The 22,639-nt window shown below is 41.3% G+C and overlaps 2 protein-coding genes across 4 annotated transcripts in view; both read left to right on the top strand.

Moving 5' to 3' along the window:
- The window catches only part of LOC147180417 (receptor-type tyrosine-protein phosphatase N2-like), a 92,219-nt gene extending 85,702 nt beyond the window's left edge, over positions 1 to 6,517 (top strand). For both annotated transcript variants that reach the window (XM_086071445.1, XM_086071454.1), the window contains 3 exons: positions 672 to 736; positions 3,200 to 3,273; positions 3,366 to 6,517. In XM_086071445.1, coding sequence (XP_085927571.1) covers positions 672 to 736; positions 3,200 to 3,273; positions 3,366 to 3,437 — 211 coding nt within the window. In that variant the 3' untranslated portion in view covers positions 3,438 to 6,517. The remainder of the gene's footprint in view (positions 1 to 671; positions 737 to 3,199; positions 3,274 to 3,365) is intronic.
- Positions 6,518 to 11,437: 4,920 nt separating this feature from the next.
- Positions 11,438 to 21,527, top strand: lactb2 (lactamase, beta 2). Of its 2 annotated transcripts, none has more exons than XM_086080157.1 (7): positions 11,438 to 11,640; positions 13,020 to 13,180; positions 13,249 to 13,369; positions 14,023 to 14,201; positions 17,049 to 17,197; positions 18,629 to 18,716; positions 18,812 to 21,527. In XM_086080157.1, exons 1-7 carry the CDS (start codon positions 11,519 to 11,521, stop codon positions 18,856 to 18,858), a joined length of 867 nt encoding a protein of 288 aa, XP_085936283.1. In that variant the 5' UTR covers positions 11,438 to 11,518; the 3' UTR covers positions 18,859 to 21,527. The 2 variants fall into 2 exon arrangements, with proteins under 2 accessions (XP_085936283.1, XP_085936282.1); XM_086080156.1 differs by lacking the exon at positions 11,438 to 11,640 and adding an exon at positions 12,552 to 12,686.
- The last annotated feature ends 1,112 nt before the right edge of the window (positions 21,528 to 22,639 follow it).

Here is a 22,639-nt window from a genome sequence, read left to right as displayed (position 1 = left end):
AATCGACACTCACAGAACTAATTTAAGATTTATGTAATTTTTTTACAAAAAAATTACCATATATTTTTTTTTAGATAATTTTAATCATTTATAATTTATTTCATTCATTTATTTATATAATTTATTTTTTTATTATTTTTATTTGTATTTATTTATTTAATAATTTATCATTTTTTATCAATTACTCTTTTTTAACGTTTTTGGGATGTCTGCATTCAGTTTCATCCCAAAAACATGAAAATATATATTTTTTTAAATGCACATATTTTTCACAAAGCAGTATGTTTATCGGGTATCGGTAACATGATAGACTAATGAATATGTATCATATAAGATTTATTTGGTAGGTTTGTGTTGTCATGTAAAAAAACAACAACATAAATCTCAAGTTAGGTTTAAAATATTTCTGTTCCATGTTTTTATAGCAATAGAACACAATATTCTGCGGGCCTGGCAAGATCAGTCAAAATCCAGTCAAAACAGCCGGGAGCGAAGGGGATTGCTTCAGTGAACAAATAATGCATTCAAGTTATTATTAACGTGAATTATTTTGATATCAGCAATTTATCTATATTTGCTCAACGTGGGCGAGCATGCGCACTCTTTCATTGTTGATACTTTGCTGAATGACGCATGATTTCTGAAACGTATGTTTTCTCCTTCCTGTACAGCGACGGCGCCGGCCGAAGCGGGACGTACGTCCTCGTCGACATGGTCCTCAACCGGATGGCCAAAGGTCGGCGAATGGCATTTCTTTCAAACTGGCCCTCACTTGCATTGTCTGCGCCGAGCCCAAAAAACATCCTAATTCTCTGCACTTTATCGGTTCAAACTTAATTAGGCAACGAGCAATTAGCATTTTGCATTCATGCATTTATGCAGCGCACAAAGGACAAATATTTAAATGTCCACCACTGCCAAAGAAGATAAGGCCATTAATTACTTCAATTACTGACTTCACAAACACTAACATTACAATGACGTCATCCCCCCCCCCTTGTAGTAGCCAAGAATAACACCTCTAGTAATGCATCTACACACTTATTACAATGTAATAACACAGTTATAACACAATGTGTGCATGTATGCACGCATACAAGAGTGTGTGTCACGATTTATTTTTTAAATCTTGACAGAACTTTGTTTTCAATCTTCTTTCAAGCAAAAATAGTGTGACGCCATCTTGTGGCCAAGAGTGGAGTCAATAAACCAGAGGCAGAAAAAAATTGTTGCTTAATAAAGTGCAAAAAAATGCATACAAATCTGCAAACATGTAACTGGTGTCTAGTAACTAGTAACTGATTATATATTTTTTTCGAAATTCTGGATGTTTTTTCACTCCACGTTGCCATCGTGTAGTCCCAAAGCCTCCATCTCATTTGCCAATGCTTGCCTTCTTACCAGGAAATTTTTAAAATAAAAATTACACTGCTTTAAGATAACCCCCCCCCCCCCCAAAAAAAAACATTTTTCGCAGCCCTTCCTCCTGCAATAAAAACCCATCATGTTGCTTTTCATCACACTTTCATTTTATTCACACTCATCTCGAACCCCTGTCAAGGGAGGGGGGAGGGGGGGGGGGTTCAAGGGGCATATTTGACGTTTAAAACAGATGGACAACTCTGAAATATAAAATGCAATAATCATTTATTTTCATTAATAATTTTTTTAAATTCATAATTAATTCAATTATTCAAATGAACTACTTATTTATTATTATAACATTTTATTCTCCTTTTTTTTTTTACCATCAAATAACTCCCACATAATATTTATACACCGTGCTTGAAAAATTCACGCCTTCCGGGGTATTTATCGTCTGATTCCACATTACTTACAGTATTGGCACAATTTAATGTTAAATATCGACTTTTCATTTTCAAATGTGTGAACTTTTTACACACAACTGAACATCATCATCAGCTGATACTGCTCAGTGGCGCATTTGGTCAATTGCATTGTCCGGTAAGGTGGCGCCATTGTTGTTGTTTTTTCATTTTTCCATTGGGTATCATTAGTTCCAGTCTCCATCAAAATGAATTGAGGGTACTGCATGCCTAGGTGGCGCTATGGAGTTTATTTATTTATTTATTTTACCATTTTTTGATATCATCAGTCATATGCGTTTGCATAGTGGCAGCGTTTCCTCCCTTCGGACGAAAGATCCAATTTGCAAACATTGCAAGTTGGCCTGTTGTTCGCTTTTCTTGAAAGATGTCAACAAACTTTCCAGCGTGGCGCCATTTTTGTTGCTCGGCGCGCACGGAAATGTCCCCCGGCTCGCGGGCGCGGTGACGTCGTCGTCCCACACTGGAACCGATGAGGGAATCGTTAGCAAAACGATGCCAAGGAATCGAAACATCGGGCGCCGGTTCTCAGCAAAAACTGGTTTTCGATTCCCATCCCTCGTCTTTCTACAGCTAATCAGTGGATTTTTGCTTTTTTTTTTTTTTAATTACACCTAATTAGTGTAATTTAGCTTTTTCTTACTACAGTCTTACTACAGCTAATTGGTGGATTTTTTTTTATTTTTCTTGCTACAGTCTCTCTACAGCTTATCAGTGGATTTTTGCTTTTTTTTTTTTTAATTACACCTAATTAGTGTAATTTAGCTTTTTCTTACTACAGTCTTACTACAGCTAATTGGTGGATTTTTTATTTTATTTTTCTTGCTACAGTCTCTCTACAGCTTATCAGTGGATTTTTGCTTCTTCTTTTTTTTAATTACACCTAATTAGTGTAATTTAGCTTTTTCTTACTACAGTCTTACTACAGCTAATTGGTGGATTTTTTTTATTTTTCTTGCTACAGTCTCTCTACAGCTTATCAGTGGATTTTTGCTTCTTTTTTTTTTTAATTACACCTAATTAGTGTAATTTAGCTTTTTCTTACTACAGTCTTTCTACAGCTAATCAGTGTAATTTTGCTTACCTGTAGTGTAGGCTGTGAAGTAAAAAAAAACTCGACTGCAGTTTTAGAATGACAATTTTGGTTTCAATCAGCATAACATTTTAATTCAACAGATATTTTTACCTCCCAAATTGTTCCCCAGTTTTATTTGGAACAATTATTTCATGCTATATATGAGTTTGTTCTTTGGAAATCCTTCGAGATTCATGAAAATGTCCCTCAAACCTTTCCTTTTGCGTGCATGTGTTTGTGTGTGTGTGTGTGTGTGTGCGTGCGTGCGTGTGCGCAGGCGCCAAGGAAATGGACATGGCGGCCACGCTGGAGCACCTGCGAGACCAACGGCCCGGCATGGTGCACACCAAGGTCATAAAGTCACGCACACGCCAGGCAACTCACGGGGGACGCTTGATTAGGGACACATCACGTGTTTTTTTTTTTTTTTTTTTTTTGTGCAGGATCAGTTTGCGTTTGCGTTGACGACGGTGGCCGAAGAAGTCAACGCCATCCTCAAAGCGCTTCCGCAGTAAGAAGCAGCCAGCCAGCGAGCGAGCGAGGGAGCCGTCTTCCTTCTCCTCGCCTCGGTTGGTTTGCGGTCTGACGTGCGCCCTTCGTCCTCTTCCTCCTCCTCTTCATCTTCTCCAGTTCTTCGTCCATCTCGTCTCTTTGCGTAGCGCGAAGTTTTAGAGCCAAGGTGTTTCCTCTCCTCATCTTTGGTTTTCATTCGTTTTTTCTGAGTGGCCTCCCCCAAGGCACACATGGAGCGTTTTCAATTGAATGGAACACACGAGGAGTTTTATTTCGTGACGCGGCAGTCGGCAAACGTTGAGTCGGCTGTTGTGAGCTCGAGATAAACCGTCAGTTGTTGTTGTTTTTTTTTCGTAACAAATAGCAAATGGAGATGATGTAGCATTTTATGCTTGACTTGTCCATGCAGTAGCAGACGACACCACAATCACCCCAAATTTGTTTTTATTTATTTCATTGTGGGAAGGCTAAAAGGCCAAACATATTGCGAAAATTCACGCCACGATGGCTCGGATTTTTCTCGCCCAAAAATGCACCATTCATTGCCAATGAGCCTTGTTTCCGTTATGAGTTGTTTAAAAAAAAGCAACAGTAGAGAAAGTTGCTGCTTGAGACGATATGGAGGACCAAAACTGCCAAAATTATGAATAAATAAATGAACAAATAAATGAATAAATAAAGGAATAAATAAATGAATAAATAAATGAATAAATAAATGAATAAATAAATGAATAAAAGTGAAAATAAAAATGGTTATAAAAAGTAGAATTCAAAAATACAATCCAAAATAAATAAATATGAATGGAAATAAAAACAACTAAATATATGTATATGTAAAAATAAATACAAAAATAAATGTATAAATATAATTAAAATATCAATCAATAAATAAAAAAACGCTCTGCTCTCATTTATTTCATTGATGCTGCAGACGCTCTGTCAGGACAAAATGTGATTCAAATGAGGAGGCGGTCCTAAGCGTGTCTTGGGTTGGACTCCGCCGTTGCAAACTGCCTTTCATTGGTCGAGCGAGCGGGTCGGCGAACAAGGAAGTCTCGCCGGCTTGCATTGGAGAACGCCAGCAATGGACGACGACGATCTTGTCCAACGCGACTTGAGTTGCTCGACCACAAGTCCAACCCAAGACACGTTAGGACCGCCCCCTCATTTGAATAACATTTCGACCTGACAGAGCGTCTGCAACATGAAATAAATAAACGTGACAGCACAGCGTTTTTATTGATTGATTGATATTTAATTCTATTTATATATTTATTTTTTTCCACATGTATTTTTATTTTTTTTATCTTGTTTATTTTTGTAATAATTTTTACTTTTATTTATTTAAGAATATGTATATAGACAGTATATATATATATATATAAGGATTTAATTTTAGAATTTTTTTTTAGATCCGTTTTTATTTTCACTTTTATTCCTTTATTTATTTCTTCCTTTATTTATTTGACATTTTGTCCGTTTTGATCCTCCATATAACTCGAGTTGAAGTCATCTATATTCCCCTCCAGCGGTCAACAACATTGACCGATTCTAATCATTCCAACCTCAACATCTTCATCTCATCCCATCTCACATCATTCCACATCGGTCAAAATCATGCCAAATAAACTTCCACATGCATCAATAATGCTTTTTTTTTTTTTTTGCGTTTCAGCATTCGCACGCAATTTGTCCAGAAATGACAAATGTATTGTTTGTTTTTGGTATTCTCTGACTAGTTGTGATTTCGATGGGCCGCCTTCACTTCCAGACACGCAACGTTTTTGTTACGATCGTAACTTAGATATCAATGTGATAGCTTTAATACGAGTTGTCAGCATGAGGTTTTTTTTTTTTTTTTTTTTTTTTTTTTTTTTGCAGTATTGAAAGGGAAGACAAGAATTAGGGCCCGGCCGATATTATGGGCCCCATTTTACGTCGACGGGCGGCCATGCGCTTGGCATAAAAACACTCCACCCACAGTTGGACTGCTTTGCGCTCGACTTGTTGCTTGTGATTTTTCTCTCCATTTTCAAGTTCAGCAGTTTTAAAACAGTCAAATGTTCTGCCGTTAATTCGTAGCTTGATTGTTGTAAGCGTTAAAGAACCAAAAAAATGAGTTGTTTTAGTTATACGATATATTTTCTTCTATTTTCGCTGAAGCAACCCCCTTTGCTCCTGGCAGTTTTACTGGATTTAGACAGATTTTTCAAGACCCACAGAATATTGTAATTCTATTACTATAAAAACATGGAAGCTACCAAAAGAAAGATGAGTGTCTTCTTTCATCAGGAAAAAAAAGTATATTTGTGTCAGTTTCCGTTTTACAGCAATTAGCATTAGAAGAAAGCTAAGTTTCATCATTATTCACAAATCTGTTCAAAACAGTGGGGGGGGGGGGGTCTGGTTGATCTCTTATACCGTGCTGCCACCTGCTGGCTGTTTTTGTAATAACTAGCATTGCTTCAAGCATTCTCTTCAGTTCAGAGTCTGCATCAAAGTCTTCTGTATGCGCTAGCATTTTAAAAAAAAACATTTGAAAAAAACGTATAAATACGTATTTGGGAGCATGGTCATATTTAAACTAGAGCATATTTATACGTTTTTGGGAGCAAATTATTTAATTGAAAAAAAAATAATCGGACTCCCAAACTCCGTATGAGTCGGGCCCTAATAAAAATGCTCTTCCAGGTTTTAGTTTTTTTTTTTGCCATCGTCACGTGTTGATTTAGTCCACGAGAAAATCCTGCCTGTGGTATTCCTGCAATTGTTTGCCGTAATAGCCGCGTGATTTCCAACATTTGCCACCTGACTGCTTTCTTGTGCACGGCTTCCGAAATCAGGCCGTCGATAGATCGTCGGTATTGATATTGTATCGTCTATGGCCGGGATGCAAAGAAGCGTTAAATCATTCTTTGCTGGTTATTTCATTGATTTGATGTCGGTGTGCTTTACAATTGCGCGTGCACGCACACACACACACACACACACACACACCATCCGCATCAGAATATTGTACAGAAAAGTAACAGAAGCTATTTTGTTCTATTGGTGTCAATAAAGTTGTAGTGTGAATGTCTTACGTGGGTGTTTTTTATTGAGCACAATTGTGTGTGCGTGTGCGACTCTGCATATATAGTATCCATGGGAAAACATGTTTTATTTTGTGTTATTAGATTTTTAAAAAGGTTAAAAATTGCGAATAAAAAAATGATGTAAATTTTTTTATTATTTTGTTAGTAATCTCGATGGACTCAAGTTATTTCTGCATTTTAGCATTTATTCAAAAAGTGACTCATTCACTGCCATTGACGTCTATAGACGTCAAAAATTAATTTGAACTATTTCTATGAGTTTAACATTTTTTTCCCCACTTTTGTTAACAAGAGTATGAAAACCTAAAAAAAAATATTGTACATTTAGAATAGATATAAATGTTTTGGTTAATCGTGAGTTAACTAGTGAAGTCATGCGATTAATTACGAAAAAATGTAATCGCCTACAATAATATTGTATTTTTTTATTTTTTATCTTTAAAAAAAATATATATATATATATATAAAATTAGGGGCGTCAGGCGATTACATTTTTTAATCATAATTAATCCCATGACTTCACTAGTTAACTCACGCTAAACGGCCAAAATGTCAACCCGTTGTTGTCCACGCCTACGCACGGGCAGCAGTCGCTATGTGGCCCTCACGCCATATGTTGCCTACACCAGCTGAAACGTTTGGGAAGCCCCCAAAACGTCAAGAGATTTCCTCCCAAGACGGAAAGAGATTGAACGGGCATCAGGCGCGCGTTTTGGATGAGCGTGGGCGCCGCCGTCCGACGCCGGGTCACTTGATTTCGATTTTGCCGCCTGGACGCCATCAGCTGGGAATTGCAATATTTGCATGACCAAATTGCTTTGGACCGGCGGCCGCTTTGCATAACTGCGCCCGCGAGCGAGACTGAGGCGATGATGAGGAACAAGTTGAAGGCGACGCTCAAGTCTTTGCGATGTTAGCTTCAATATTTTAGCAATCGTGTCGTCAATGTAAACGTAATCAATCGCGTCTTTGGCTTTCAAACAAGGGTTCGGTTCAAGTTTGGGTTTTTTAACTAGTAAGAGGGTTACAAAGGAGGGTTAGGGTTGAAAACTAGGGTTAGGATTTCAAGTATGGTTTTGAATGAGGGTTTCAAGTATGGTTTTTAACTAGGGTTCAGGGTAAAGGTTGAAATTGTGGTTGGGTTTTCAAAAGTAGGGTTAGGGTTTTAAAGTGGGGTTTCAAACTAGATTTAGGATTTCAATATAGGGTTTTAAGCTCGTATTAGGGTTTCAAAGGAGGGTTTCAAACGATCAAATTGGGATTTTAAAAATATGAGTATGCTTACAAAGGAGGGTTTCAAACTATTAGGATTTCAATATAGGGTTTTAAACCAGGGTTAGGGTTTTTAAAATGTGTTTCCAACGTATGGTTTAAAACTAGGCTTTTGGTTTCAAAGTAAGATTTTCAAACTAGTATTGGGGTTTCGAAGGAGGGTTTCAAATTGGGCTTAAGGTTTCAAAGTGAGATTTGAATCTTGGGTTTGGTTTTCAAAGTAAGGTTTGAAACTTGGGTGAGTGTGGGACCGAGAGGATGAGCATCCATAACACTGTGACTCAAACTCTTGAGCCAACACGTTTTGCAGTGTGTATGAATAACCCAACATTGGCTCCAATGCCAAAACAAACCCAGCACTGGGTTAGCTATTTCACCCAATTTGGGTTATTTTTAACCAAGCAGTTTTGTTAAGTGTGTCAAAGATCGGTTTGATGCCTCATCGTTGACATCTTATGAATGATTGAAAAAAAAAAAGTTGGGTGCAAAATAACAAAGTGACTGAGCAACTTTTTGGGTTATCTATTTACAAAACTTTTGGATTCAATGAAATACCCCAAAAGTTGGGTCACTCCCTTTTTGACCAACTTTCCAAGTTTTCAAGTGTATTTTCTAAAACTCCTCATTGATGCCAGACCAACGATGATGCCTTTTGCGACGCTCGTCAGCAATGCACTCGAGCGGGCCGGCGTCCATAATGCATCGCTCGTCTCCTAGCAACAGCGGCCGACCTCTTAGCCGCAGCGGCTTGGCGGCAGCCACAAACATCACCGACTTCCAAGCCGCCGTCCAATCAGGAAGCAGCGCCACGGAAACGGGCCAACCACTTATCTGGATGAAGGTCGGTCACGCTGTGAGTTGTGCGGGGAGCGGGGTTCGAACGTATTCCACAAATGTCGATGGGTTAGGCATCAGTTGAGGAGGCACGCCACGCAACATGAGATCCGCCGACAGCCTTTGTAGGTGTTGGTGTTTTGGTTAGCAACAGAGTGCAAGTCAGCTCTTTAATGACCATCGAGAAGGTGACGCTTGAACGTGCGGAATGCGCGATGGTCGGCCGTCTTCTTGTCGGAAAGCGATGAAGGCAGACAAGAAAAAAAACGAATTGTTTGTTACTTCAAATGAGATGGAATGTCTTTCCACAAATCCAAAAAAGGAGCGCTTTTCCATCGGCCCAAAGGTTCCCGTCTATTCTGGAGATTCATCCCTCCTAACGCGCTTCGACGGGAACGAAGAAAAGGAGGAGGAAAAGCAGGGGAAGGATGAGGAGGTGAAGATGAGCACAGGAGAAGGGAAAGGAGGAAAGACAAGACAGAGGAGAGAAGAGGGAAGGGGAGGAAAAGGAAGGAAAGGGGGGCAGAGGGAGGAGAAGGAGAACGTTCATGGAGATGAAGAAGAGGAGAAAAAGATGAAGAGTAGAAGGTGGAGGAGAAGGAGGGTGAGAAAGAGGACAAAATGAAGGGAGGTGGAAGAAGGGGACTAGGGAAAGGGGGAAAAAGAGGAGGACCGGAAGGAACAGAGGGAGGAAGAAATAGGGAAGAGGAGAAAAAGGAGAGAACAGCAGATGGGAGAAGGAGGAGAGAAGAAAAGAGGGAAGGGGAGGAAAAGGAGAAAGAGGAAGTGGAAGGAGGAGAGAAAGGAGGAGAAGGAGATCAGGTGCAGCAGGAGAAAAAAAGGAGGAAGGCGAAGGAGAAAGTTCATGGAGAGAAAGAGGAGGAAGAGTAGAAAGTGGAGGAGAAGGAGGGTGAGAAAGAGGAGGAAATGAAGGGAGGTGGAAGAAGGGGACAAGGGAAAGGGGAAAAAGAGGAACGGAAGGAACAGAGGGAAGAAGAAAAGGGGACAAGGAGAAAAAGGAGGAACAGCAGATGGAAGAAGGTGAGGAGGAGAGAAGAGGGAAGGGGAGGAAAAGGAGAGAGAGAGAGAGGAAGTCGAAAGAAGAGAGAGAAGAGGAATAGAAGAAATGGAAGAGAAGGAGAGCAGGGTGGAGGAAAAGGGAGAGAGGAGGAGAAGGAAGGGGAGGAGAAAAAGAAGGAACAGCAGATGGAAGAAGGTAAAGAGGAGAGAAAAAAAGAGTGAAGGGGGGACGAAAAATAAAGTGGAAGGATGAGAGAGAAGAGGAGAAGGAAGAAAAGGAAGAGGAGGAGGAGAGCAGGTGTAGCAGGAGAAGAAAATGTAGGAAAGAGGAGAAGAGGGAGGAGAAGGAGAAAATTCATGGAGAGAAAGAGGAAGAGAAAAGGATGAGGAGTAGAAGGTGGAGGTGAAGGATGGTGAGAAAGAGGAGGAAATGGAGGAAGAGCGGGTGGAAGAAGGGGACAAGGGAAAGGGGGAAAACAGGAGGACCGGAAGGAACAGAGGGAGGAAGAAATGGCAAGAGGAGAAAAAGGAGGAACGGCAGATGGGAGAAGGTGCGGAGGAGAGAAGAGGGAAGGGGAGGAAAAGGAGAGAGAGGAAGTAGAAGGAGGAGAGAGAAGAGGAGAAGAAGGAAGGGAAGAGGAGGAGAGCAGAGTGGAGGAAAAGGGAGAGAGGAAGGGGAGGAGAAAAGGGGGAAAGAGGAGAAGGAGGAAGGGAAGGAATAATAGAAAGAACAACAGGAGCAGAAAAGCAGATGGAGGAGGAAGAAGGAGGAGAAATGTCCCAGCAGCGTCTTCCCTTTCTCACATGATCCAAATGCGTCAAGCTGCAGCGGTCTCAGGCAAATGATACAAACAAGAATGATCCTGAATGCGGCAGGCTCGCGCTCCATGCTGGACCCCCCCCCCCCCCCCCCCCCCCCCGCACCCCCAACCCCCCGCAATCATTTGCATTTATATTGAATTAGAAGGCACCCAGATGGATTCTAATGGGAGATTACAGGCCCGCTGCACTGCCATTACGTCAAATAATGATATGGGCGGGGTGGGGGGGGTGGTTCGTTTTTGAGGGAGGGGGCGGCTCTGATGCCCTCGTGTCACCATCTTCACATTCCAATTGACATCCCCCATCACCACCACCATTGATCCCACCTGTAATATATTCGACAGCCAGCGTCTCGTTTCATCACCGCAATTTCCAGAAGAGGCCGGAAGTGGATTTAGCGCCTCCTTTTGATCCTCTGGCGTCAACGAGCTCAACTTGGACAAAGAGAGAGAGAGAGAGAGAGAGAGAGAGAGAGAGAGAGAGAGAGAGAGAGAGAGAGAGAGAGAGAGAGAGAGAGAGAGAGAGAGAGAGAGAGAGAGAGAGAGAGAGAAACAACAACCTCTTCCCTCATTAAAAAACAAAACAAAAAACATAACAAACGATATAGGACCAGTGCATTGTGGGAAGACAGATAAACACTCTTCTTGCGGTTGCAAGATGCTCCATTAAAAAGGAAAGAAGAAGACCGGAATGAGAGCTGTGATTTCAGACTCGCCAGACTGATCTGCACGATCGTACGATAGCCGTCATTAAAGGCAACACAAGAGTACAGTAAGATGTATAAAGTAGGATTTCAGACTGTCCTTGAAGGGAGCACCGGACTCCACTCGATGGAAGCTTCTCATATCAAACAATAGCACCACCAAGTGTCCGTTTTGAGCAAGTGCGGCGTTTATTGGTCTCCCGCGTTTTATTGTGAAGGCTGCTCGAAAGTAGGAAGTAAACAATGTCCACGCTGTTTCCGGTTGTTCCTTATTGTTTAGCTGCCCTTGCACCTACTTCATTTGTTGGTTTCGGGTCGGTTCCGTCCCGCGCAGGCCATGAGTGTTCTCATTCCGCGTATCGAGCAGCTGTCTGCCCGGGTGGTTCGGGTTTTGGGTTGCAACCCGGGACCGATGACCCTGCAGGGCACCAACACCTACCTGGTTGGAACCGGAGACAGGTGACGGAATTATTCGAACCGTGCTCTTTTATTTGAGCAGCGCTTATCGCGTAAGATCGCTATGTGGACAAGTGTCACGTGTCTCCAAGTGTAATGCGAGAAACGTTAGTTTTAATGTCGCGAAGACAAATTCCGTTTGAAATTGTTGATATTATGCGAATGCTTGGCTTTAGATTCTGCCACCAAGTAGAAAGAAAAAAAAGGACAGCAATGGAAATAATTGTTCGATATTAGTCGTTACTTCGAAATACATTCTCCTTCAACTTCACACGAAATCCATAAACAATTTGTCAGGGTCTTGCGTTGCTTGACTGCGCATGAAATGTTTACAGAAAACAGTTAAGGAAATGGAAATGATCAACATCTGTTCGTTGTTATTTCGGCGTGCTATAAAAACACTGAAATGAAACGATTAGAGGGCTTTATTTTGCTTTAAAATGAATACACTGTCGTTCACCCAAACGCCACCGTAATTTGTATAGATTTGAGGTTTGCCTAAAAAGTTGAAGTTATAAAAATACATACTCAGCATGTATACGTAGTTGTTTTCCATACAAGTACTTTAAAAAAAAAAACGCCTAGAGGACGTTTTAATGCTTAAAATGTGTTGATACTGCCGATTCCCTTTTTGAATTTGTCCTCATTTTAAATTTGACGGTTTGTAGCACAATCCAGCATGGATACAAGAAACCGTGGAAGCAATACAATCACTTCATCCGTGTATTGATTGGTTTTCATATCAGCGCAGGGTTATTATAGTTTATGAATTTTCATTTGAGTTCGTTTATTGTTTTGAGTTTGGTTTTTCTTTTAATCAGGGTGGTTCTGATAGTTTAATTAGTTTTAGTTTTTTTTTTAAATAAATGCTTATAGTGCACAGGGCCCAGTGCTTCAACTTCCGGTTTCCTGAACATGGCGCGCTCGTCACAGCCGGTTTGCGACGCCAGAGCCAGACGCAATATTTTCATTCGATTCTGTTTTTCTTTTACACCCGTTCAACACGCACCGTGTTCACTACTGATACTGCAGACGATACACACGCCATTGTTGGTTATTCTTTGATTTTTGTCTTTTCATTTGTAATCAATGATTTAGATTCATTCACGAAAGCTTGGTCGTGACACGTGAACAACCTTGTTTCAATGTGAATAAAATACACCAAAGATTATCCCCTGCCAGCATTTGAGGATTTAATGTAGCTTCGGATGTTACGGTCGTTCCATTAGAGAAATTTGCTTGATTGATTCTTCATGTTTATAGAAAAAAAGTCAAAATCAAAATCAAAACAGTTTATAAGTTTAGAATTCATATGTCTTTTTGATGCAAATACGCAGATTGGGCTCTTAATTGTTTTATGTTTCCGTTCGAATTTTCTTCAGACGAGTGCTCATCGACACGGGCGAACCTGCCGTCCCCGAGTACATCAGCAGTCTGAAGGAGGCGCTCGGCATGTTCAACGCCAGCATACAAGAGATCCTGGTCACGCACTGGCATCACGACCACACGGGCGGCGTGGACGACATCTGCAGGGACATCACGGGTGAGGACATCCCGACAAAAAAAGGGGCCAAATGCAAGTTGAGCAGGAAGTGTAACCTTATGCGGCAGGTTCCGAGGTCCGGGTCAGCAAACTCCCTCGAGCCGGTCGGGTCCAAGAGGCCTCGGGGAGCCACAAGTACACGTACTTGAAAGACGGAGACGTGGTCCACGCGGAGGGAGCCACGCTCAAGTCAGTTCACATTGTTAAGTTATTAACATTGTTTTTCAGTTTTAATTTATATTTTAGCCGTTTTGGATTTAGTTATAGCTGTGGAGCTCAATGAATGGGATTGTCTATTGTATCTGTCTCACTTTCCTGAGAAAAGAAGGGAGTGTATGTAGTCTGGTCTCTGTCGGAAGAGACAGGCTGATTATTGTTTTTCTCTAATCTGATTTATATCTATGGGAACAGAAGGGGGGATTTTTTGGTATTCACTGAGTTGTAAACAAATGTACTGTGGGCTGATGGGAGGAGACTTTTCGTATTCACCCACTTTTCAATAAATAATGATGTGCCGGAGTAGAGAGACACAATCTGACCAGAACACGATTTGAGTGTCGTCAGTTTTTGTCATCAGAAGCTTCTGTTTTAATGATACCTTTGCAAAGGGACTTCTTCACCAGAATCTCACCATTCAGTTAATTGAACACACAAAGAGTACAATACTTAATATTGTCTACTCTAACAACATCAAAACAGGATTTAGAAAAGTGCTTAAATGCGACGGGATGAAACAAAAGGAGGTCTTTTGACAATCACTCGCAAGCTATGATTTCCGACTGTCCGGGAAAAAAAAGATAGCTGAGACAGACAAATAATTTATTATTAACGTTTGTTGTCAGGGTGATTTTCACGCCGGGCCACACTGACGATCACATGTCGTTGCTGCTGGAGGAGGAGCAGGCCCTGTTTTCGGGCGACTGCATCCTGGGCGAGGGCACGGCCGTCTTCGAGGACCTTCATGACTACATGCGCTCGCTGAGGACGCTCATGGACGCCCGCGCTGATCTCATCTACCCCGGTGAGGGGAAATTCCGCGCCTGCTGTCGCTGCTGTCCTTTCCGTGTACCTCCACCGAGGAATGTGGCGTTCTCCTGTCTTTTCCTCAGTGGCACTGTCTCCAGACCAAAACAACATGGCTGGTCATGGCAGTTTTATAAACCTTTCATTTGAGCTGAAATTCTTGTATCGCACCTGACACTTTTCTCCACCCGTTCCAGCCTGCCTGCATACGCTTCCTCCGCCTTCTTGGTCTCTTCTCCCTGTAACCTCACTCTTTCACTCGGGTCCCTCCCATTCACACACAGACACTCCAATCCGTCTTGCTACGGCTAACCTTCATTCCCTTCCTTTCCAGGGCAAACCTCCACACCTCGAGCTTCTCCTCCACCTGTTTCCTGCTCTCACTGCAGATCACAATGTCATCTGCAAACATCATCGTCCACGGAGATTCCCGTCTAACCTCGTCTGTCATTCTGTGCATTACCACAGCAAACAAGAAGGGGCTTAGCGCTGATCCCTGATGTAGCCCCACCTCCACTTTGAACTCCTCCGTCACACCTACAGCCCACCTCACCACAGTCTTGCAGTCCTCATACATGTCCTGCACCACTTGAACGTACTTCTCTGCCACTCCAGACTTCCTCATACAAAAAAACACAGTTCCTCTTCTGGGCAACCCGTCGTAAGCGTTCTCCAGATCTACAAAGACACGATGCAGCTCCTCCCGACCTTCTCTGTATTTTCTCTATCAACATCCTCAAAGCAAATACTGCATCTGTGGTAATCTTTTTTTTTGGCATGAAACCATCCTGCTGCACACAAATGTCCACCTCTGCCCTCAATCTAGCTTCAACTACTCTTTCCCATAGCTTCATTGTGTGGTTCATCAGCTGTAGTTGCCACAACTCTGCACGTCTCCCTTGTTCTTAAGAATGGGCATCAGCACACTTCTCCTCCATTCCTCAGGCATCTTCTCACTATCTAAGATCCTGTTGAACAACCCAGTCAGAAATTCTACTGCTACCTCTCCTAGACACTTCCATACCTCCACAGGTATATCATCAGGACCGAGTGCCTTTCCACTCTTCATCCTCTTCAATGCCCTTCTCACTTCGTCCTTACTCATCTTTGCTACTTCCTGGTCCACAACAGTCACCTCTTGTACTCTTCGTTGTCTCTCATTTTCCTCATTCATCAACTCTTCAAAGTACTTTTCCCATCTTCCCATCACACTACTGGCATCTGTCAACACACTTCCATGCCTATCCTTTATTACCCTAACCTGCAGCACGTCCTTCCCTGTCCAACCTAGCATACAAGTCATCGTAAACCCCTTGTTCGGCCTTTGCCGCTTCTACTTTCACCTTACGCTGCAATTCCCTGTACTCCTTTTTACTTTCTCCAATCCTCTGTGTCCCACTTCTTAGCTAAACTCTTACTCTGGATCCACTTCTGCACCTCCTCATTCCACCACCAAGTCTCCTTATCCCCTTTCCTTCCAGATGACATACCAAGGACTGTCCTACCTGTCTCCCTGAACACTTTTGCTGTCGTTGTACAGTCATCTGGAAACACCTCCTGACCATCCAGAGCCTGTCTCAACTCCTTCCTGAAAGTCATACAACACTCTTCCTTTTTCAGCTTCCACCATTTCGTCCTCTGCTCTGCCTCTGCCGTCTTTGTCTTGCTCACCACCAGAGTCACTAGCATCCTCTGCTGTCTGGCTACACTCTCACCTACCACTCCAAGATGTAGTCTACCTGTGTACTCCTACCTCCACTCTTGTAGGTCACTCTATGTTCCTGCCTCTTCTGGAAGAAAGTATTCACAACTGCCATTTCCATTCTTTTTGCAAAGTCAACCACCATCTGTCATTTTGCGTTCCTCTTCTGGTTCCCAAACTTGCCCATCACCTCCTCATCACCTTTGTTTTCTGCACCAAAGTGTCCATTGAAGTCTGCACCAATGACAACTCTCTCACTTCTAGGGATGCATCGTTTCATCAAGGTCCAACCAAAAGTTCTCCTTCTCCTCCAGCTCACATCCTACCTGTGACGCATACCCACTAACAACATTGATCATCACACCTTCGATTCCTGGCTTCAGGCTCATCACTCTGACACTTTTTTTTTTTTAACCTCCAGGACGTTCCTAACAAACTCCTTCTTCACGATAACTCCTACTCCATTTCTCTTCCTATCTACACCATGATAGAATAACTTGAACCCTGCTCCTAAACTTCTAGCTTTTCTCCCTTTCCACCTGGTCTCCTGAACACATAATATGTCCACCTTCCTCCTCCGCATCATGTCAACCAGCTCTCTACATTTTCCTGTCATGGTTCCAACATTCAAAGTCCCTACTCTCAGTCCTAGACTCTTGGTGTTCCTCTTCACTTTCTTCCTACGAACACACCTTCCTCCTCTCCTTCGACTAACAGAAGTCCGGCACCCTGTATGTCAACAGCATCGATGGCGGTCGTTGTTAACCCGGGCCTCGACCGATCCGGTATGGAAGTCACATATTTGATTCGCATGTTTGATTTGGCCAAAGTTTTTACGTCGGATGCTCTTCCTGACACAACCCTCTGTGGGTGGTGCTCTTGGCAACCCCCACGGTACAGAACACAGAAATGAAATTCTTTGCCTTTTTATGACGTTGCAAAGGTTACAACCGGTCGATAATCGTTACAAGTGAAATTGGCTGCGAGTTCAAAACAATTGATGCTGTCACACCAGACGCTGATGTCATCTAATGAGCTGAACGCGAGAAACCGCTATACATTTGTACCGCCGCGATGGGGGTCCTGCACTTGACGTATCGTGGAGCCGATGTCAAATGAGCTCCAATGCTCCGTGGTGCGCAGGTCACGGTCCCGTGGTTCAGGACGCCGGTGTCAAGATCCAGCACTACATCAGCCACCGCGATCAGAGGGAGCAACAGATCCTGGCGACCATTCGGGCCGGAGCTGGAAAGACCTTCTCCTCCATGGAGCTCGTCAAGATAGTCTACAAGGTTCGTAAAAGGCTTATTGTAAAATAAAATCAATTGACTGAAGTGTGAGCACGAACTTTTCCTCAGACTTGTGAATGTCACAAGTAGTGCCCCGACCGATTAATCGGGCGCCGATTATGATCGGCCGATTATTGCCCGTCAAATATCTGCCAAAACAATCGGCCAATTGGGCCAAATAGCCGATTATTTTCCCCTTAAAACGTTATCGAAGAAAACCGAAATTTCCGACACTGTGAAAGTACCCAGAATTGCTCACGTAGCATTAGCAACTAGCAAGTGTGTCGCATATGTTATTCTGGTTATTCTGTTGTCCCCCGAGCGTCCTTTAAGCTGTTTAATGACATTCCAGATGGAGTTAACTGTAAAACTAAAACACACAATAAGAATAACATCCGCTGTGTATTTAAATACAAAACATGCTTCGTTTTTACAACATCGCTAGCCTAGCGCTAGCATCGACTTCGGGAGTGATTTTCCTTCATATAACGAATATTTACACACAAATGCTGTGGAAACACAAACCCACGGGTAAGATAACACAACGCAAAGGCCCAAATTCTTCCCAATGTGTGAAAAACGAGATATTTTAATATAATTAAATCGTAACTTTCTTCTGTACTGACTTTAAGTGTGTACACCATGGATGCATGGGACCACACTGCCCCAAGAGGCTCAAACGCGCAGAACAGTCAGTATTTGTTCTTTCAGGTTTTTTCACTTGCTATTATTTGAGTATATTCTATTCTTATTTCACTTTCTTATTTTTATGTTGTCATTGTCTTTTCATGTAATATTTAAAGTTGATATTTCAAGGATTCCAACATATCATTTTTTAATTTTAATTAAAAAAAAATTATATATATTTTTTATTTTTATTTTTAAAGAGCTCAGTATTGTTCATTCGGTAATGTCATCATCATCATCATCAAAAATGTTCTCAGAATTCAAGGATGCAAACATCTGAGGATTTTTTTTTGTTTTAGCACACATTTCCACATGATATTTTTGCAGCCCATTTATGTACTCTAAACATATACAGTACAGCAGTTGGAAACAAGTAAGAATGGTTTTATTATTGACACAAATCTATACAATAACCTTGTATACTTCATGATTTTTGTTGATAAGGTCATACTATGGACTTGTCATTCAAAGCCGAGTAAATCTTGATAGCAAAAGTTAGGAATGGGGCATGGGGATAATTTTATGCATTATATATATTTTTTTAAATAGTTGGCCGATTAATCGGTCATTTTTTCCTGCCAATAATTGGTATCGGCATCGGCCTAAAAAAAAAAAAGCATATCGGTCGGGAACTACTCACAAGGAAGAGGGACAAAAACACACTTGTGTCATTGTCGTTTGCTTTTTGTAGAAGCGACTTGGCAGAAACGAAAAATTTGATTTTTGTTTTCCATGTTTACGATGCAGGACACTCCGGAGCATCTGCATCAGGCGGCCAATGTCAACCTGGTGCACCACCTGAGCAAACTTGAGAAAGAGGGAAAAATAAGTCAAGGTGAGTTATCTGTGGGAAAGGCGAGTAACCATGACGACAGACAGACAACACTTTATCAGCTGTTCTCCCCCCCCCACCCCCCCCCCCCCACTCAGTGACGGCTGAATCGTCACAGAACAACACGTGGAAGAGTCATCTTTGATGACGACGATGTGACGGATTCAGAGAAAGTAATTACGTTGATTTTATTCAGAAATCAAAAATGTTCTTGACAATATGTCCCATGTGCCCCCACTAGTCTAAGCCAAGGTTATTTTATTAAACGAAATAACTAAAACTAAAATAAACATTTTCGTTAAGGAAATAAAATAATACGGAAGAGGATTAGGGCCAGTGAAGAGAGAAAAAACAAGTTTGGCAACATCCGCACTTTCTATTTTCAGAATTCTGCCTTTAAAGTTAAAGGGACAGTTGAGGTTTTTGGACATGAATCTGCATGGCATCCTCACCTAAAATAATGTGCAATCATCACTGACTTACCGCCGACATCGTTTTGTGATCCGAGACCCGGTCCGGTTTTGGTCGAGACGAAAGTAGTCACGGAAATAAAGTGTTTTTCTTCTAAAAACAATTTGTGATACATTTGCATCACAAAACTGCACATTAAAATATTTTTCTGTTCGTATCAAAATATTTTACCGTACGTTTTATTGTACATTTAGAACAGATATCAACTTTGCCATTAGTCGTGAGTTAACTATTGAAATCATGTGAATAATTACCATTACAAATGTAATCGCTTGCCACCCCTACTTTATTTCAATATGAACGAGAATAAGGAAAGTGCGTTGCGCAGAAGTGACGTCATCTTGCAGCAGCCAATAGAAAAGCACCTTCAGATGACTTTGACTTTTGTCTCCAATGGCTCGTCCTCGCCTGCTTTTTGATTGAACTCAGCCGAAATGCAACGCTCGGTAAGAAATGCGCTACTTTTTCATCTTATCATGATGTTTATTAAATATTGCACACAAGTAATACACTTTAAAAAGAAAAGCAAACTAATAACAAACAAATGTCTCATCTGCGGCTAAATAACTCCAAATATGTTTACGATATGATGAATATGATTCGAATTCCTCTCGCTCCGTCGTCAATCGCGTCATTTATTTCATAACTCCCGCGAATCTGCATCAGCCATAAGCGCTCAAATAAAATTCCAGGACACGCTACGAGGCACACGTCGCCCTCTCGTGCATATTCAGATTCATTTCATCGGCTAAGAGACCAAGATTTAGCCAAAACAAAATCATATCCGCTCTCCCGGGTTTATGCGCTTCCGGCCTTAATGGGTTAAACATGGAGAGTGAATTAACAAAGTAGCCTTGGTCCAGAATATTGAAAAATAATTCAATTACTAGTTGTCAAACAATTTTACAGCTACCAGCCAGGAACCCGTAGGTAATGCTAACAGATAGCTGCTATGCTAGCCAGTAGCCACTTCCGTCGGAGACTTCTGCGATGACGGCGTAATTAGTTAGCGGTGTCTTAGCGTCCTAAATGAGCGAATATGAGTCCGGGATAGCGTTGTGCTGATGTTGGTCGCAACTTTAATGTCAATCAAAACTACAAACGTCTAAAAGGGAAGCCAAGCTAGTCATCATGCCGCGACGTGGGCCACATTCAAAGTAAAAGTCCGCTAAGGCTATTTGCATCGCCATCAATGTAAACAAACTTTATTTTGAAGTTAGCCTTAGCGTAAGCGGTGTGTTACCTGGAGTATGTTTCGGCTTCCTTGACATGTCTGAACGGTGTCCAGTTGTCCACTGTGAATGTGCACTGTTGTTACCCCCCCCCCCCCCCCCACACACACACACACACCAACCAATCCTCGGATCGTAAGCGATCCGAAGCGTGGGACTTGATCCGCTGCACCACTAATAATAACCCTGGTCTAAAGTTGGGTAGTTTACTCCTCTGTAAGAAGATTTCTTTTTTTTTAATGACTTAATTGTTCACATCGGATGCACCAGGACATCTCACAATGAGTCACTATGTGATTTTTCTCAGCTAATCATCAAGAAAAATGATAATAATTAAAAGTGAGCTTGGGATTGTTGCGTGAGATTGAACTGAAACATTTGAAAAAGGTCATTCAAGTAAAAAAAAAACATTAACAGCCCCCCTCCGCCAAATGGGAAGGACAACTACAAAATGTTAATTTGACATTGAACACATTAAATGTGTGTGTGTGTGTGTGGGGGGGGGGGGGGGGGGGGGGGCAATTGACCATCCATAATTTGAATCAATAAATGATAATATTCCAATCAGGGCCAGATTGAAAGTCTCGTTGCAGTCAGGGTTATTATAGATTTTTAAAATTTAGTTAGTTTTAATTAGTTTTCTGGGTGGTTCTGTTAGTTAAAAAAAAAAAAAAATGCTTAGATTTAGTTTAGTTTTAGTTAGTTTCAGTATTAGTTTTTTTTTTTTTATGAATAAAGAAAGCAAAGAAAAAAAGAAAATCCTGCTTAATATCAAAATAAATCTACTTAAACTCACATTTAAAATCATCCCCAAAGGCTCATGTATTACATTCATTACCAAAGACTAAAATGGAAATAATTATAGTTAGTTATAGTTATTTTTGTAAACATAAAATGTAGTTTCAGTTAGTTTTCTTTTCTTTTTTTTTAAAGCATTTTTGGTTTTATTTTATTTGGTTAACAATTTTTTATTTTATTTTATTTTTTTCCGTTAGTTTTCGTTAACTAAAATAACCTTGGTTGCAGTTCACGTGTCGGCCAGTAAGTGGCAGCAGCTACTTTCCCATTTTTGAGTGAACTACCAATGAAATAAAAACTTTATATACTGTGAGTTGGCTTGCCTCGTGCTCATATTTAAAAAAAAAATATATATATATATAATTTGGACCATAATGGTGACAAACTAACGGCCTGACTTCCCAAAGTGTCAGCGTGTTAAGTGTTAACTTGTGAGCGGAATATTGACGAGTGTGATGGGACTTTGACATGGAGGAGTGTGTGTGCGTGTGTGTGCGTGTGTGTGCGTGTGTGTGCGTGTGTGTGCTGACGATGGATGACAAAGGTGACTTAAGTTAAAAAAAAAAAAAAAAAATCTGCAGAAGAAGAAGAAGCGCGTGTACGTGTACAAAGGTGATGCGGCGCGACGGAGCACGTCAAGATTGCAAGGTTACTGCAGGACACCGCAAAATAATAGCATCTCATTTTTCTTCCTTTCATTTCACATTTCGTCTCGGTCAGTTCAAATATATTTATATTTAAGATTTCATTGATGTTCTTAACTTCAATCGTATATACTTTGGTGAAAATATGACATGAACAGTTTGTTGCGTTCATTTAAAGGGTAGTATTTTGTCCAGAATTAATTTGATAAATACATTATATTCTGAATGCAATTAATACTTTTAAAAACAATGTTTTCCACTTGCTGTCGACTGAAGATGACATCACCTGTGCTGAGGAAGTAGGTAATGACTTGGGTTTAAAATAGTCAATATCAAATTGATTTTCCTTTTCGAGCATGATATGGATTCATAAAACCATGAATCGATTATTTTAATATCTCCTTTTCCCTTAAATTCCTGAGAAAATAGAATTTTAAAGGCCCGTTTTTTGGTGTATATGTGTGCATATGTGCGTGCGTGTGAGTTTGTGCTCATTAATTCACCTGAAACCTGTTAAAAATCCCATACCCTTCACCTAAACCGAAGACTTCAGAATCCCGCTAGAGTCGGGAAGTTGTCAGGCGACCCGAGGAAGGATCAAAGAAAAGAAAGAAGAGTGAAATCCAGCACCGGCACTACCCACAGTGTTACAAACCAGAATCTTTCATCAACCCCAGAAACATCGACATTTCAACAAATTAGGGAGACCTCAAGAGAACAAAGGAAAGACTGAAGAAAGGAAGGAAAGAAGGAAGGATAGAGGAAGCAGAGTGAGATCCAC

Source organism: Leptonotus elevatus, chromosome 1 (assembly GCF_054856555.1).
Source record: "Leptonotus elevatus isolate MCC_2025b chromosome 1, RoL_Lele_1.0, whole genome shotgun sequence".
NCBI lineage: Eukaryota > Metazoa > Chordata > Actinopteri > Syngnathiformes > Syngnathidae > Leptonotus > Leptonotus elevatus.
Note: the sequence above shows the minus strand (reverse complement) of the source record. Positions and strands in the feature narration are given on the sequence as shown.